Raw genomic sequence first — 17,007 nt, forward strand, 5'->3', positions numbered from 1 at the left:
GCTACTTACTCAGGTCAGGAGCCCTTGACCTCAGACTCTAGGTCTTCCTGACTCTCCTAGCTACAGGAGATGTTTGGAGGCGCTACACTACACCCAGGAAATACTTCTAACTAAAAGCAGGACTCCCTGGTAGTTTCCACGAAGTTGTCATCCCTGATGTTGTGGGACTTTGCAGTGATTCAACTGTTTGTGTGCTCGGTAAGAAAGTCAATTCAGTCACTCATTGGTCTGGGCCAGCTGGACTTTGGTGAGATAGTACTTTGGTCTGTCATTGGCTTCCTTCTAGGGTAATTGCTTATTTGTTTTCCTCTTCCCAGGAAAAATGAACACAACAGCCTGGTGTCTGCCACAAGCCAAGCGTCCTCTTCCCACAGCCTGCCTTCACTTACATGGCTGGACTGGCTCTTGCAGACGGCTCAAGATGCCCCCAGCTGGACTGGCTCCTGCAGATGGCTCAAGATGCCATATGAGCAGTAAAACAGATTTCTGCATTGCTCAAAGCTTACTTGTGGAGCCTGCCAGCTCCTGGAAGCTGGGGGTGGGCATCATGACTCACTCTCCTTTCTGTTTCTGTCCTTGGCCATCCATCAGCGTTCAGAAAGGCACTGGCTGGAAGCAGGGTTTCACCCTGTGGGGTCGCTGTAAGCGCTATAGTTCAAATGAATGGGCTCAACTTGAATGACCTTCAAAAAGCCATGATCAGTCATTTTGGAAGTATTCTGAACTTTCAGGTCATGGGTGCCTGAAGGAAGAGTTTACCTCCCTTAGGAAAAAAAAAACAAAAAACAAAAAACAAAGACTCTCATAGAAGCCAGACAGCCTTGAATGCATCACGAGATGAGTCTGCCACCACTTAATAAGACCTGTATTGTGTGCCTGGTGAAATGTGGAGGAGGGGTCTCTTCCTTGATGAGCTTGTAATTTGGGGAGTTTGCAGTCTCTTAGTAGGCCCTTCTCTTTGGCAGGAACAGTGCTGTTTAGATTGAGTAAGGATTCCAAAACAAACCGAAAACCTCCATTTTAATAAAACATGACCTTCATATACTTCTCAGTTTGCAGTGGGATTAGCTCCCAGCAAACCCATCCTAATCCATAAACATGGTGAAAATCCACTTCACACACCTGACCTACTGAACATCTGGGCTAGCAGCACAGCGCTTTGCAGAGGAAGGGATTTGTGCACTGCTACATGCATGCACAGAAGCACACATGAGCCTGGACAGAGTTGAGGCTCCCTCTGCTGCCTAGCCTCAAAAGAGAATATCCTGTCACCAGCGTGGAGGAAGAACAAACCTCAAAATTCCAAGTATGCTTTCTACCATAAGGTCACAAAAATCCTAATCAAAGTCCCTGCAAGTCAGGGACTCCCTGTGCAATGTCCCACGGTCCCACAGAACTGTATCTTTTGGTTTATTTTGGGAGCCTTTTTCGTATGTCTGTATGTGTGGTGTGTTGGTGTGTGTGCACCCACGTTTTGCACATGTGCGCATGCCTAAGTTCCCTCATTCATTTACCCAGAGCCTACAGTTTTGGTTAGAGTGAATAGCCAGCTCTGGAGGTCCCGTTTCCACCTCTGCCTCCTGTGTGCTGGGATTACAGCTGGCTGCCATGCCCACCCCAACTTTAAGTGGGTACTGGATTTGAACTGTGGTCTTCACACTTGAACAGCAAGGGCTTTAACCACGGAGCAGTCTCTGCCCTGGGGACCTTTGGATCCAGTCACCATTTTGCCTACTCTTTGGGCACTGACTCTCTTCTCTGTGGGTGGCTGCTGAGCTATTTTTATAGAGAAGCTGAGCTTGTAAAGGCTAGTGTCTTGTCTGAGGTTACATGGCTAATACTTGGCAGAGCAAGATTTTAAACCCAGATCATTCACATATTGTGGACAGGCCTTGGAAACCTGTTTTCTGTCTACATCGGGGACCAGAAGAATACAATATGTGGCCCAAATCCACCCTATGCCTGATTTTATATGGGCTACAATCTAAGAATGCGACGTCTTCAAATAGTGAAAAAAATACAGAACTTCACAATGTGATTATTTTATGAAATTCAAAAATTTTAAAAAGATTTATTTATTTATTATATGTAAGTACACTGTAGTTGTCTTCAGATACACCAGAAGAGGGCATCAGATCTCATTACGGATGGTTGTGAGCCACCATGTGGTTGCTGGGATTTGAACTCAGAACCTTTGGAAGAGCAGTCAGTGCTCTTAACCGCTGAGCCATCTCACCAGCCCGAAATTCAAATTTTTAAAGATTTATTTTTCCTGTATATATGAAAGTACTTTGCCTATGTTCATGTAAATGTAAATGCAGTCTCTTTCTCTCTCTCTCTGCACGCGCGTGCACGTGTGTGTGTGTGTGTGTGTGTGTGTGTGTGTGGTCCTTGGAGGCCAGATGCTGAAACTGGAGTTAGACAGTTGTGAGTTGCCATGTAGGTACCGGAACTGAGCAAGTCTTCTCAAAGAACAGCAGGGACTGTCAACTGCTAAGCCATCTCTCCAGTCCCTGGAACTCAGATTTTAGTATTCATGAATATCATGAGAACCCAACCACACCTAGGTATTCTGTGTTGTGTGTGACTGACTGCATCAACACCTGAACGGCAGAATGGAGTGGAGACAGAGACCACATGGGCCACAAGCCATAGCATCACAGCATGCAGACCACTCCAGAAGAAGTTCACTGCCCAAACTGCGTACGATGTCACCACCATCCCTGGGGAGACCTTGTGGTTTTAAAGTCCATGTATAAGTGGATGTCCAACTTGTCTTCTCAAAACTGGCCTGGCAATAGATATCCAAACAGTTCTCTTGGCTGCATAGACCAGTGAAGTTATCCCCGTAGGAACGCACATCGGAAGCAGGAAAGGAATGACCTAGACTCATGCTTGTCGCATGTAGGCGCCCATGGCTCTGCGAGTGTGGGAAAGGTCAGACTCATCATTAAGGGGCTCTGAAAGTGAAGCTAGTTTTCCAGGAAGGAAATGTGCTTTAAAAGTGTGACACAATTTTTTTCTTGCAGCTTTGTTCTTTTTAAATTTTGTGATATTACAAGGTTAGAAGCTTAGACTTGTTAGCAGTAAGGGGACAGTGCGTGTTACTGAGGTCACTCTGTTTTACTCCCCACAAAAGAGAGAAAGCTGGCTGTGGCAACTGCTTCAGCCCAGGAGAGAAAGAAAAGACCTTTCTCCTCTTCCCCCCCTCTGCACATTTCTTCTCCCCCCCATACCCCCTCCCCACACTCCCCCTCCAGACAGCAATAAAGCTATAAATCACTGGCTGCTTTTGCTTTTTAAGACAGGGTCTTTCTATGTAGGTCAGGCTGACCTTCCTGCCTCTGGCTCCTAAGTGCTAGAATTGTTAAGGGTGCACTATCCTAAGTCTTGAGGCCGCTGGGCAGATGGCTCGGTCAGTAAAGTGCCCCCTGTGAAAGTGTGAAGATCTGAGTTCAGACCCGACCCCCCCCCCCCAGGGCCCATGTAAAACTCTGGGTACGGCAATGAACTCTGGTAACTCAGATTTGGAAGGGATGAAATAGATACGCGTAGTTCATGGGCCAGCCAGTGCAGTGGAATCAGTGAGAACCTGGCACTCCAGGTTTCAAAAACTACGGTGATGGGACTGAGGCTGGGGCTGGAGAAGTGGCTCAGTGTTGAGAGCACTGGCTATTCTTCCAGGGGAACAGGGTTCAATTCCCAGCACCTATATGGTGGTTCATAACTATCTATAACTCCAGCTCTGGGTGATTTGATGCCCTTTTCTGTCCTCTGACGGCACCAGACACACAGCTGGTGCGTATACATGAAGGGAAAATACTCATGTGTGTAAAGTAACTACAAAAGCAAACAGAAGAGGCAAGGAGGACACCAACATGCACACACATATACCCTCACACACGTGCACACATCCAGATGAACATATACATACACACACACACACACACACACACACACAAGCACACAAAGCAACCTACTGATTGTAAAACAAGATGTGGAGCAGGGTATGATGGCTATATAACAATGAGTGTGAACAGAGAATGTAGTTAATTACGCTGAGCTAGACGCTTGAAAGTAGTTAAGATGCTAAACACTATTGGATGCATAGTTTATTGTGAAACAATTAAAATAGGTATTAATTTAGAAAAAAATTGTGTAAGGTTTAAAAAAAAATTTTTATAAAATTGTACTAGCAAAACAGCAACAAAGATCTCCAGACAAGGAGCTTTTTAAAGATCTGGAGCTTTATTGCTAAAAGATGAGCATGTATGTGTGTGTGTGTGTGTGTGTGTGTGATATATGTATATGTGTGCTTATGTATATGCACATTTTCAAGAAAACACCCATGTTCTACCAATTCAATCCCCTTTATAATTGTTTTCAGTCTTAGAAATCTTTTCAAGAATTCTAAGTGCCGGGCAGTAGTGGCGTATGCCTTTAATCCCAGCACTTGGGAGGCAGAGGCAGGTGGATTTCTGAGTTCGAGGCCAGCCTGGTCTACAGAGTGAGTTTCAGAACAGCCAGGGCTACACAGAGAAACCCTGTCTCAAAAAACCAAATCAAACCAAACAAAACAAACAAACAAAAAAACCCCAAAAACAAACAAACAAAAAAAGAATTCTAAAACTTGTAATGCAAAACACCAAGCATTTTTGTACAGCAAAGGAAGCAGAAATAATTATGCCTGAGTATTTGTTACAACTCCCGTATCTCACGTTGTTGACATTGGAAGAGAACATGTGTATCTGTGAGCATCTATTAAGAATCCCCTGCAGTGCCTGTGCAGAAGGAGGCTGTTGCAACCTGGAGGAAAGGAGTCAGTACTAAAGAAGGTGTAAAACCACCACAGAAACCCCAGGCTGAAAAGGAACAGGCAGGCATGCCGACCTTAGTGAAAGTCCTCTCCAATCCAGAGGCTGTACAATTAAAGCAGAGCATGGATATGGCCAAACATCTTTCTCTAAACCTATTTGCTAATGTTTTCCAAAGATGAGTAAGATAACATCCCTCAGCATGTGCTTTGAGTTGTGTGGTAATTTCCACGGGTTCCTCAGGGAAGGGGTGGTGCGTGGGGCTCCCAAGGCTCGACTGTTTGGAACATATACAGCAACACCAGCTGCTTATGGCCTGGGCCTGGCGGTGATGGGGTCAACTCTACTCGCCAATCAGCAACAACACTGGGCTTCTTAAGGGAAGCTGGTGACAAAGGAACAGCATGCCCCTTGTCCTCTGTGTCTACAGCAATACAGTCACTTGCAGACCAACAATGGAGCTTTAGTATGTAACAGCATGATGTGCAGTAGGTGGCAACTCAATCAAATGGTCATTGTCACGGCTGCTTCATCTAAACCTTGTGTACCCAGTCATCACACATGTACGCGCACACGCACACACGTAGTACGTATGCATGCACACACGGTCATCTTAGAACTTACAGGCTTTCAAGATAAAACTCTAAAATTAACATTGTAAGTACAGATGTGAGGCGTGCACTGCCAAGTTGTAACAGGAGAGAACTTGTTGTGCCAACCGCAGGCTCTCTTTAGAATAAGTGTGCAAATGGATGCCCCCTAAGCAAACTGTCATTCCTAGAAAGGAAGTCAGTCTGAGATTTAAAAGTAGAATGACTACCTTAAAGAGTTGCTGCTATCTAAGTAGTCTCAATTTCCTTTGGTTTGGAAACGATGGGCCTCTGTGTTCACAGTGAAGACTCAAGTGGGAGCTGCCCTGGAAACAGGTATACTGAAAGGCAGCCTGTGTCACTGTGGTGCCAGAACCAGAGGGAATCTAGACTTTCCTTCCCCGATCTGTGTGACTTTGTAGCAACAGGAACCATTTCTCCTAACATGAGTCTACATAGAGTCCATGAATTAATAACAGGAGAGGAGGATTCAGGCTTCATGCGGTGTAGTCACAGAGTTTGTTCTAAGAACCATGGTTTGGCTCATCCTATGTTCTGTATGGGAGCGTGAGTGAGAATGGCAACTATAGGCTTGTATGTCTCAGGGCTTGGTCCCTAGTTGGTGGAACTATTTGGGAAGCATTAGTGGGTGTGGCCTTGTTGGAGGAGGTGTGGCTTTGGAAGAAGCACGTCACTGGGGCTGGGCTTTGAGGTTCTAAAAAGACTCATTTCCCATGTCTCCCTCTTTGCCTCATGGTTGTGGACCAAGATCTGAGTTCTTAGTTATTCTTTGTTCCACCTAACTCTAATCTTCTGAAACTGTAAGCCAAACTAAATCCTTTCACTTATAAGTTGCCTTGGTCATGGTGTTGTTAATCTAGCAAGAGAAAAATTAACTAAGACACTCCACCATATAAAAATATTTTAATGACTTCTATAGTTTCAGATATGTATACAACATGTCAAACCACTTTTACTACCTCCTCCCAAATCTCTCTCACACCATCAAGTCTACTCTTTTTGTTTGTGACCCACTGAAAACAACCAGGGCCATCTGCCATCTGTGTGATCATGGGTTTGGAACTATCTATTGGCACCTGGTGGGCCCAGCAGTGGGTACACAACAAGACAGTGATTTTTCCCCTCTCCCAGAATCTATCAATAGTTAACAGTTCAGAGCTTGGTGAGCCCTTGCTTGACTGATTATTAATAGGGTTGTCTCGTGTGGGCCCAGTGTAGGTAACTACAGCTGTTGTAAGTTAATGAAGACAATGGTTGTAACAAGTCTAGAGAATGACAATCCAAATTATTTATTTATTTTTTTGGCTCTTGGATATTCTCTACTCTCCTTTTATTTTACCAGAAGATAAAGTAAGATCATTCACATGCACACAGGGTAAGAAGGTTCATGCTGAGGATCAAGCTTGGCCCTGAGTGCTCTGTTACTTCCAAGACTTGTATGAAGCCTGAGGATGGCCATTAGGGTAATGTAATGATAACTGCTCTCAGCAGAAATGGACAGAAACCCCCACTGCCTAGACAATGTATTGAGTGTCAGGTTGAATCTGGCAGAAGAGACAGAGAAAGGGAAGGTAAATCCGAGCTTGAAGACCAGAGAAATGGGACCAGATATTCTCTTTTTAAAAATGAAGAGGCCATCCTCACGCTCTCTTGCTGACCTCAGTTCTACTGAACTTGGGAATAGTTGCTAGAAGTCTCACAGTGAGACACAGGGATCACCTACATTACAAGGACATAGGAACTACTGGGGATACAGAATTGTGACTCATGATGTAGCTCAGTTGGTAGAGTGCTTGCAGAGCATGCATGAAGCCCTGGGTTTAATACCCAGCGAGACATAACTTCGGCACAGTAGGGCAAGCCTGTGATCCCAGCAGGTTGGAGGTGGAGGCAGGAGGATCATAAGTTCAAGATCTTTCATGGTAGTGCTGAGGAAGGTGCTTCAGTTGGTAGAGTTCTTGATATAGAAGCACAGTATAGGCTGGGAATGGGAGTGAGGATGCCAGAAGGGAGGCAGGTCTTGGGGACTTATTGGCCATCCTCTTTAGACAAACTGGTAAGCTCCAGGTTTAGTGATAGACACACACACACACACACACACATACACACACGACAGAGTGATGGAGAAGGATGCTCAGCATCCATATTCAAGTGCACCTACACACATGCGTATACATCCTCCTCCTTGCACTCACACACAAGATGACCCTTAGCTACATAAGGGAGTCTAAAGCCAACTACACAGGCTATGTGAGATCCTGACTCAAAAACCACTCAGGAAGGAGGTATCATGAGCCCCATCTCTGGCCCATTGTATCAGCATTTTTAACAGTAGGCCCCACACATCTATTTACAAGCTCCCCAGATGCTCTTATGCAGGAAATGTACGAGAGTCACCATTCTCAGTCTCCCTGGTGCTCACTCTTGAGGCTCCACGAGAGTCATTGGGAGAGCACTACGTTGTCTGAGCCAGTCCTCAGAGATTCTGACCTAATAAATCGGAGATATTTCTAGGTGATATGCAGTAAAGAGGTTTACAGTTACTCACAATTACTGCCAGAGGCACAGGGAAACTCACTTGCCTGCACACCTGGAGCAGTTGTGCTGGGTGAGAACTTAGGACCCTCATCTTGGGGGTATAACTCTCATTTATGGCATGCCTGGGGGCTGGGCAGAGAACCAAGATGATGAGAGTCCTGACCAGAATTTAGCACCTTCAGAAACTGCCCACAGAGGCCTTTCAAGCTAGCAGCCATAGGACCTGTCTATAGTATCTGTTTTTAGCTCTGAAATATACATATACACGAAAGCCTGAAGCTGAACAACGCTAGAAACTTCATTGCCAAAGGGTTCCGTATGCGTTTGTCTAACACTATTTTTTAAACTATTTTTTATTGTAAAAAACCAAACCAAACCAAAAAAAGGAGGAGGTAGTCTAGGATTCTAATTGTCCCTCAGGGAGAAGCTTTCACTCTTCGGTTAGCCTTGCTAACCACCCAGGAGGCAAGGAAGTCAAAATCTCTGAGCAGTGGCCTGTCAAAACACTGTTCTTGTGAAGACCGAAGTCTTAAAATATGTTGGATGCACTTACCAAGTATATTCTTAAAATAAAATTGATTCAGGAACATTTTATCTACAGTAAAATGCTTCTATTTAAACATACAGTTTGATGAGTTTTGACAGATGTTTGCTCCCTGTAAACATGTAACCATGCCACAATTAAAACATTTCTATCATACTTCAACAGTCTGTTATGTCTTTGCAGTCAATCCCCTGGGCCCAGCTGTGGCCCCAGCCAACCACCGATCCAAGACCTGACATTCTGTATTAGAGTGTTCTGGAATTTGATGCAAATAGACGCACTGTGTAGACTTTTGGTGTCTGGTTTCTTTGGCTCAGCATATAACGTTTTAAAACTCTACAGATAGGCATGAACTAGTAGTGAATTTTCATAGCATCCGTTGCCTCGTGTGTGTCACAGGTGAGCATGCAAGCTTGAACGATCCTACTTGAGAAGGAAGAGCAGCCTTCTGGGGTGCCAAGTGAACTACTGCAAATTGAATGGGGAGTAAGATGGTGGCTTCTTTCCACAGTGACATAATGGGAGTTCTCACTGAGCCAGAGGATTGCCTAAGCAATGGAGGCAGAAATGAAGTGTAGGGGTCAGAGGCACACATCCCCAGCTTATGAATTTTAATATCTGTGACAGTTTAAAACTATAACCCCATAGTCCTCCCTTTAAGTGATGGGCTAAAGTGTGAGACAGATTTAATAACTCACTGCCAATGTCTGGTAAAGGGTGCAGAGGTCTGACACTAACTCATGGTGGCTTTTGTCTTGGTCGCTCTATAAAGGGAAGAACAGTTGTTCCCAGGGAGGTGACAGTTAAACCAAGACCTGCAGAATGAATAGGACTCCATAGGACGTGGAGGATGAGGGACTTGCGTGTATAGCAACCCACAGGTGGGCATGTGGCCCATTCAAAGGGCTGTAGAGAAGATATCTTCCGTCTGTATGGATGTGGTGCCTGTCAATAATAAATCTGATGGCCTATGGTATAGGCATGAAGTAAGAGGTGGGTGGGACATCTGGGAGGCAGAAGAGAATTCTGGGATAGAGCCATGAACGGGAAGATTCACCCCTCTGCCCCCCACACCACCCCGCGTCCCCCAGGGAGATGTGACGAGACCAATGCATGGTGACTGAACACTGGCAGGAAGAACCAGACGTAACTTCACAAAGGACGCAGGAATTCCTTTTGGAGTGATTACATATCTTTTCCTTCATCCAAAATACAACTGCATGCATTTGTTTTTTTTGTTTATTTTTCCAGGTAACACTCACAGTGTAATAGGAATCTATTCATACTAACGTGGCAGGGCAAGGATACGCAAGTATCATGTTCTAGTCCTACGCAGTGGCTAACTGTATATTTGACCGTTATGTATAATATTACTCCATGGGAAGAGGTCCTCAGATCACATAAGTGGACCCAAGGTAGTCCCTATGTTAGAGAAGATCTGTAGACTTATCTTTGTGGTTTTATTACAGTGGGGCAGATGAGTGATGGCTGAGGATCCAGAGTTGTATTTCTATAAGTAAAACCAATCTTCATTCAAGTCCCAAGTTACTATTCGCTTGACGCTTTTTGAGCCAAAGAATCTAGTCTTATCTGGCTGGGAAATTTGAGCTAGTCCAGATCACACGGAGCAGCCAGCACTTGGCAGGCTTGCGTATGGGCATGGAGCCACACTGCCTGCTCCATTTTCATATAAATGTTGAAGATGATGAGTTAATCCCTGCTGCGACTGACATCTGTGGTGATTTCCAATGCCGAAGACCACAGTAAAAATAAAGAAAGCAATAACTATTTGATATCCCAGAATCCAACAGCACTCCTAATATTTTGAGCGCGTCCCTGACACGGAGGCTCTGCTGCAAAACCCAGGGAGGAATGCTGAGCGCGTGGTTTTGAGATTTATCTACAAACTTGGAGAGAAGTGGCTTAGCAAAAGCAAATAGACTGCATCAGGAGCTTAAGGGACGAAATGGAAACGGCTCAGTGAGGCAGCATAGGGACAGTTTGGGGCACATCTGAAAGCCATTGTATAGGGAGAGCTTAGTCTTGAGGACAGGGGCACAGAGTCAGCGATGCCTGATAGACGGTTTCATTGCTGTGACATTCATGGCAAGAGTGACTAGACACACGTGACCTCTGAGTCCTTGAGATCAATGCAGGTGTTTCAATTAAGAATCTATTTTGATTCTTTTCTTTTAATTTTAGTTACCAATGGCTGGTGACTGTTATGCTTTTGATGGCATCTGCCTGTGGTGGCTTGAATATGCTTAGTCCAAGGAATTGGCACTATTAAGAGTTGTGACCTTGTTGGAGTAGGCTCGGCCTTGTTGGCAGAAGTGTGTCACTGTGTGGGTGGGCTTTAAGGTTCTCCACATAGCAATGTTGGAGCCAGTTTTCTCCTGTTTGCCTTCAGAACAAGATGTAGAACTCGAAGCTTCTCCAGCGCAATGCCTGCCTGGACACTGCCATGGTGATAATGGACTGACTGAACCTCAGAATCTATAAGCCAGACTCAATTAAATGTTGTTCATTATGAGTTGCCTTGGTCATGGTGTCTCTTTGCAGTAGTAGAAACACTGAAAGACAACATTGAAAGCCACAAATTAAAGAACACTGCTCTTTAAAACCATGAGCTTCTAGCATGACCTGGTTAGTCAACTTGACTCAATCACAGTCACCTGGGAAGAGAGTCTCAATTGAAACATTGCTCAGGTCAGATTGGCCTGTTGCCCATGTTTGTAAAGAATTGCCTTGATTAATAATTGATGTAGGAGGGCCCAGCACACCGTGGGCAGCACCACCCCTACCACCACCCCTAGGCAGGTGGACCTGGCATGTATCAGAAAGCTTGCTAAATTTGAGTCAGGGGAGTGAGCAAGTAAGTTGCATTGCATGTAAGTTGCCAGTTTCATTCCTGCATGGTCTCTGCTTCAGTTCTTGCTTTCAGGTTCCTGCTTTGAGTTCTTGCCCCAGCTTCCCTCAGTGATAGATGGTTCCTAGGAAGCATAAACTGCAATAAACCCCTTTCTTCCTAAGTTGCTTTAGGCCAGAGTGTTATTTTTTTTAATCATAGAAACAGAAAGGCAGCCAGAGCAAACTGGATGCATAATAATCCTAGTACTTGAGGCAGAGGCAGAGGCAGAGGCAGAGGCAGAGGCAGAGGCAGAGGCAGAGGCAGAGGCAGAGGCAGAGGCAGAGGCAGAGGCAGAGGCAGAGGCAGAGGCAGAGGCAGAGGCAATCATGAGTTCCAGGGCAGCCTGAACTACAAAGTGAGACTCTTAACTGAAAAACATCAAGAGGTCAGCCAGGCAACTCTTGTGATTTTCCTAAAGAGTAAATATATATCTTGTTTGATTATTATCCTGTGCTGGGCTTGGTATCTGACATGCAGCTGTTTGTTTAAAAAGCTTACTAACCAACATGCAATAGCTGTTAGATCACATAAAGACAGTGGAGTTAGTGTTCCCCCAAACGGTCTCCATGGAGCTTTATACCCACAAATTGCTCTGTACAGAGCATCATGCATGCTAGTATGGTAAAGGAAGCTGTCCAGCTTGGAAAACAGTTTCCTACAGCTCACTGTGGAGCCTCCTTTTCACATAATAACATTTGGCACCCCTTACATCTAGCAGGTTCTGGGAAATATACTTTGGGAGACATTATAATAAGTCACAATGGAACAGAGAGGAACCCTTCATTTTTCTCTTTAATGTTAGTAGCCAGCTAGGACAGAGGCCAAGTGGAACTTAGGTACTTCCTTAGAGGATAGGAATCTTTGGTTTTCAATACATATTAACTGATAAATGTTTACTGGGTGGCATAGAAGGTACTCTTTCTTAGCTCAGACCAGTAGTAGTTGATAAACCATTGCCATCCAGAGAACAATGGTCATAGGGCATAGGATTCCAGGAACCCACAGACTGCTGTCATGGAGTGGGTAGACCAATGGAACTAGAAGACTACTGGTAGTTGATAAATAGACGAAATCACAAGTCAAAACTAAAATATATAGGACAGGATTAATGTTTAAAAAGACTCATATTTTAAGCCAATGGGTTAAATACTGAGAATTTGCTGTGATTAGAAGTTACCATCAGTCTATACAAAGGATGGGCTAATCAGAGATATGGGGTACTGTGAATCAGGCTGGACATGGCCCCTGCAGAAGGAAAAGAAAATGATAAAACATGGATCTGACTGACACCAGGGTAGAGATGTCATCCTTACTCACTTCTGGTTTTGTTTTAGTAATAGCTTAGGAAAGAGGGATCTACAATTAACAGCAACAAAGAATAATTTCAGCAAAGTTTTTCTGTAGTTATTGTACAAACACTTAGGCTTATATCTGATAAATGACATTTCTGGGGTGTCATTCCAATGATTTAGATGAATCGTTTTCAACAAATCCCCTTTGTTCCCCCTAAAACTTGAAGTTGGAAAACAACAACAGAGGTCTTTTCAGGGCAAATGGAGGAATCCGAACCTTTTATTTTCATTTCATTTTAATTAATGTTAGTGGCCACTAGGAGAAAGGCCAAGTCCATTCTTGGTCCTGGCAGAGAGGCTGTGTGAAGTTTTAGTCTTTGGTGGTAAGGCCTTTTACAGCATAAGGCTTCTGACTACACAAATGAGTCATGCCTGTGCTAGAAAGCCTGGAAAATTCAAGGAGTTATATGTTTTAAAAAGTAGCATTTTCTGTAATTCTATTAAGAGAATATCACTGTCATTGAGCTGTTGGCCTACACCAATAGTTTAAGTACAAGACAGGCTGAGGCAGGAAGACCCCGAGTTTGAGGCTCGCCTAGGTTATATAGCAAGACCCCGTCTCAAAACCAAAACCGAAAATCTCCCTCAAAACAGCCCAAGTCTTTCAAACCAAGGACAATGAGAGAATTGGTGCTGATACTTTTTGTTGTAGTTCCTTTTCCCTTTATGAACATATGATTATTCGCGATTCTGGAGTGCAGTTTTGAATCTTGTTTTTATTATAGAATATTATATGCTCACAGTTCTTCAGTTTGCATCATTTTAACTCTAGCAAAATGATTTAAGGTGTAAAATAAATCAGACCACATCTCACCCTTGACTCTATTAAAAACCAAACAATGTGACATCCTCTGCCTCTCAAAAGAAACTATCTACTGTTAGACCAGAACCCAAAGCTCCCTGGGCATCTCCATAGGGAAAAATAAATAGGTCCAGCAAAGATGTGCGGCTGACTCTGCAGAGTGCAATTAGTCGACAATAATTCTTTGCTATTTTTCAAAGACACACTTGAACAAGTCTGCCAAAGGTCTTCAAATGATCTCTAGCAGGCACTCTGGCTCACCTCTTGGCATTTGGGTAGCGTGAACGGGAACCAGCTGATGTCACCTTTCTCTCTCTCTCTCTCTCTCTCTCTCTCTCTCTCTCTCTCGTACACATACACATGAGTATCATCTGAGTTAGCAAAGTAAGTCTCATGAATCTCATGATTGCAGACTCTGCTTTTCTCTGGGCCACGTATATCTCTCAGCTGCTACGATGAGCCTCCCGGCAGGAAGACCTCTCTAAACAAAGGTGGGAAGTCATCTTGAACAAAATATGACAAGCTTGGTGATTTACAGTGCCAAAGATCAGAATCTCAGTCCATCACCAGCCACTGTAGAGTTGATATCCTTTGAAAATAGGGAAACTGAGACTCAGAGGAATTAAAAGCCTTGTGTAGGGTCAGATAGGTAATGTGGTAATACGAGAGTGGAAATGTCACTACACTGGCCACGTTGCAGGCTGCAGCTCTTTCTTCTCCAGTGGGTATGGTTCAAGGTCGAGCCACTTGGCTGAGAGTCATGGAACCCGCCTGACAAGCGGCCGTCTGGAGGCTTCTATCCAGATGATGCTCAGGAAGAAAAGATCCTTTCAAAAGCCCCACAATGGCTCTTCATTGCCAGCTATTCAGGGAGCAGCTTGGCTCATGCAGAAAGCCCTGCTTCCTTTCACAGGGCTGACCTGATCTTGTGTTGCAGGCCAGCTTTGCCTACTGGACTCACCAAAGCTTCTCCCAGGGGAAGGGCAGGCCCGGGCTGGCCACCTCCTAGGGGAATACAAGGTCAGTCCATGCTTGGGCCCAGATGATTTATGGTCAGGCTTTCTACAGCCTTGGTCCTCACATTGTCTTTCAAAGCTCCCATGTTAATGTGGGCAGTTTCAGTGCTGAAAACTATGAACAATCGTTGGGAAGTTGGCACCTGCCTAAAGGATGGACTGACACAGTAATGAGAGATGGTGAAGAGCCTGGTAGCGGGGCCAGCGAGATGGCTCAGCAGGTAAAGGTGCCTGCCTCAAAGCTGACATCTTGAGTTTGATCTACCTCAGATGGTAGAATGAGAAAACCAACTTGTACCAAGCTGTCCCGCAAACTCCACGTGGGCATTCTCCTGTTCCATCCTGTCAGACCCACAGAGTCAGTATTTGTGCTTTAGCAAGACTCTTCAGCTGACTTCTCTATACAATGGAGTCAGAAATGAGACAGATTGGAATTAAATTCTAATTTCAACAACTATGATCCATGCAGCCAGGATCAGGCTCATATATGGGTGTTTCAAAATACCACCCTGAGGAGATTATGATGCAGACGGTGTGTGGACAACCCTCCTGTCTTAGAAGATCTCTTGACTCCAGCACCTGGCGTAACCTCTGCTACTAGAGCCTGCACCCCCACAGGATGCTCTTTACAGTTAGAGATAGGAAATGAGTCCTGGTGAGAGGCCTTGAGCCAGGTCATTCAGGGGTCAGCGGGCACAATAGAATGGACTAGTTCCTTCTAGTCCTGCTCCAGTCTCTTACAGTAGCCCCATCAGCTGTTCACTCACAGCTCGGGCTGCACCAACAGCCCCCTCTGCCTTTGCTTTTGTTTTTAGTGAAAGGCTCTCAAAACACAGCACTTGCTGTTTGTGCTTGCCAACGAAAATTCTGATTAGATCCATTCTGTCAGCTGACTCCCAGGCAGCCAGGGCCCACAGCAATCTCCTTATTCAATCAGGGTCCAGTCCATTTTCTAGTTACCAGCAATCGTTTGGGCATCCTTTCCTCCAAGTGTGAACTTGCTTGAATTTGGTCCTCTTCAGCAGTTGCACTCACATGAAAGATGGGTTGTCTTGTCATCCTGCTAGCCTCCTTGTCCCTGCTGAAGAGTGAGCAGAATGACATGTTTCTCTGGGTTGCCAGGCTGCTGGCCTTCACTGGGCTGGCCAGGGTGACTTCTTCCCAGTCAGTGTCTGAATGCCAAATTGATTTCCTACACAGAAGCCTGGCAGGATGGATGGTTGTCCCGGGTCACTGGAGACCAAGGCTTTTGTCTAGAACACGGGAGCTAAGATGGAGAGGGCTGGCTACCTGTGTCTGCCTTGCTAGGACACCAAGGCAGTACGACAACATTCAACATTTCCTTGCTGAATCAATTTGTAATCTGGGACAGAGAATGGCTAGGTGTTGTGGCCCCATCTTAAACTGTCATGTCTAAAGTTTAAACACATCCCTTCACTGCTCTGCATCTTAATTTGCTTTTAATCTCTATCATAAATTGGTCAGAATGAATGGCTAAATTGCAATTCTGAAATTAGGATGGTACCAAGGAGGAATGACTATATGGAAACTTTTTGAACACAGGTATATCATACTTAAACTATTCTTCCAAAATTAAAAAAAAAAATTGAAGTGTTTATCATGTACCAAGCACAGGGACAATTCAGGCATACATCTTATTTACTACGTGGCCCTCATAGAACTGACAACACCAGGAGAGACAGATACAAATCAATCAACTACGTTTGCTCTGAGGTGACCTAAGGAATCACTAGGATGCATGAAAGGCCCTGCAAGCCAGGGAAGGGAAAAGTAGGGTTGTTTATTGAGTGCTAACTACTGTAAATTAATTTTCTGAGTTAATAGCTAACATTTCTTAAGCACTTAATGTGTGCCTAATCTATTCAATTTTTATGATTCCATACTCCGTGAGTAAGGAAACCAATGACTTGGAAAACCAAGTGTCTTGTTCAAGGCGACAACACGTTAAGTGAAAGTTTGGGGTTTGAGTCTTGGAGTTGAGTCTTATGCTGCCTGTGGTGATACTGAGTCTCCTACCCTGGTGAGGTTTTGGGGCTCTGAGCCCCCGAGCCATCTCTCCAGCCCCTGTTGTTGCTGTTTTTGAGACAGGGTCTCTCTCTGGAGCCCTGACTGGCCTGGAACTGTGTAGATAAGTTAGACCCAGAATAGCAGCAGTCCTTCTGAGCGTTATCCCGGAGTATGGTGGTAACAGTCATGTACCATCGTGCTTGGCCATCGTAGAATCATTAAGTTCAGAAACACTCACTGTGTCTAATCCTGAGATTTACAGGCCTGAGTTTGTATAAACAAGCAAACACATAATTTTATACTTACTACCACTACTTACGACAATTAATTTTCCTGTCACTAAAGTTAACAGAATGTAAATGTGGGACAAAAACAAGTTTAAGTTGAAGAA

At 44.6% G+C, this 17,007-nt stretch overlaps 1 protein-coding gene across 6 annotated transcripts in view; it reads right to left on the reverse strand.

The window, feature by feature from the left end:
- The window catches only part of Mob3b (MOB kinase activator 3B), a 208,451-nt gene that overhangs the window by 17,202 nt on the left and 174,242 nt on the right, over positions 1–17,007 (reverse strand). Inside the window, exon 4 of one of the 6 annotated variants that reach the window (XM_006537755.4) lies at positions 11,878–15,669. The exons of the other annotated variants lie outside the window; for them this stretch is intronic. Coding sequence (XP_006537818.1) covers positions 15,652–15,669 — 18 coding nt within the window. The 3' untranslated portion in view covers positions 11,878–15,651. Of the gene's footprint in view, positions 1–11,877; positions 15,670–17,007 lie in introns of those variants that run through there. 6 annotated transcript variants of the gene reach the window in all.

The sequence above is a fragment of the Mus musculus genome, chromosome 4 (genome assembly GCF_000001635.26).
Source record: "Mus musculus strain C57BL/6J chromosome 4, GRCm38.p6 C57BL/6J".
NCBI lineage: Eukaryota > Metazoa > Chordata > Mammalia > Rodentia > Muridae > Mus > Mus musculus.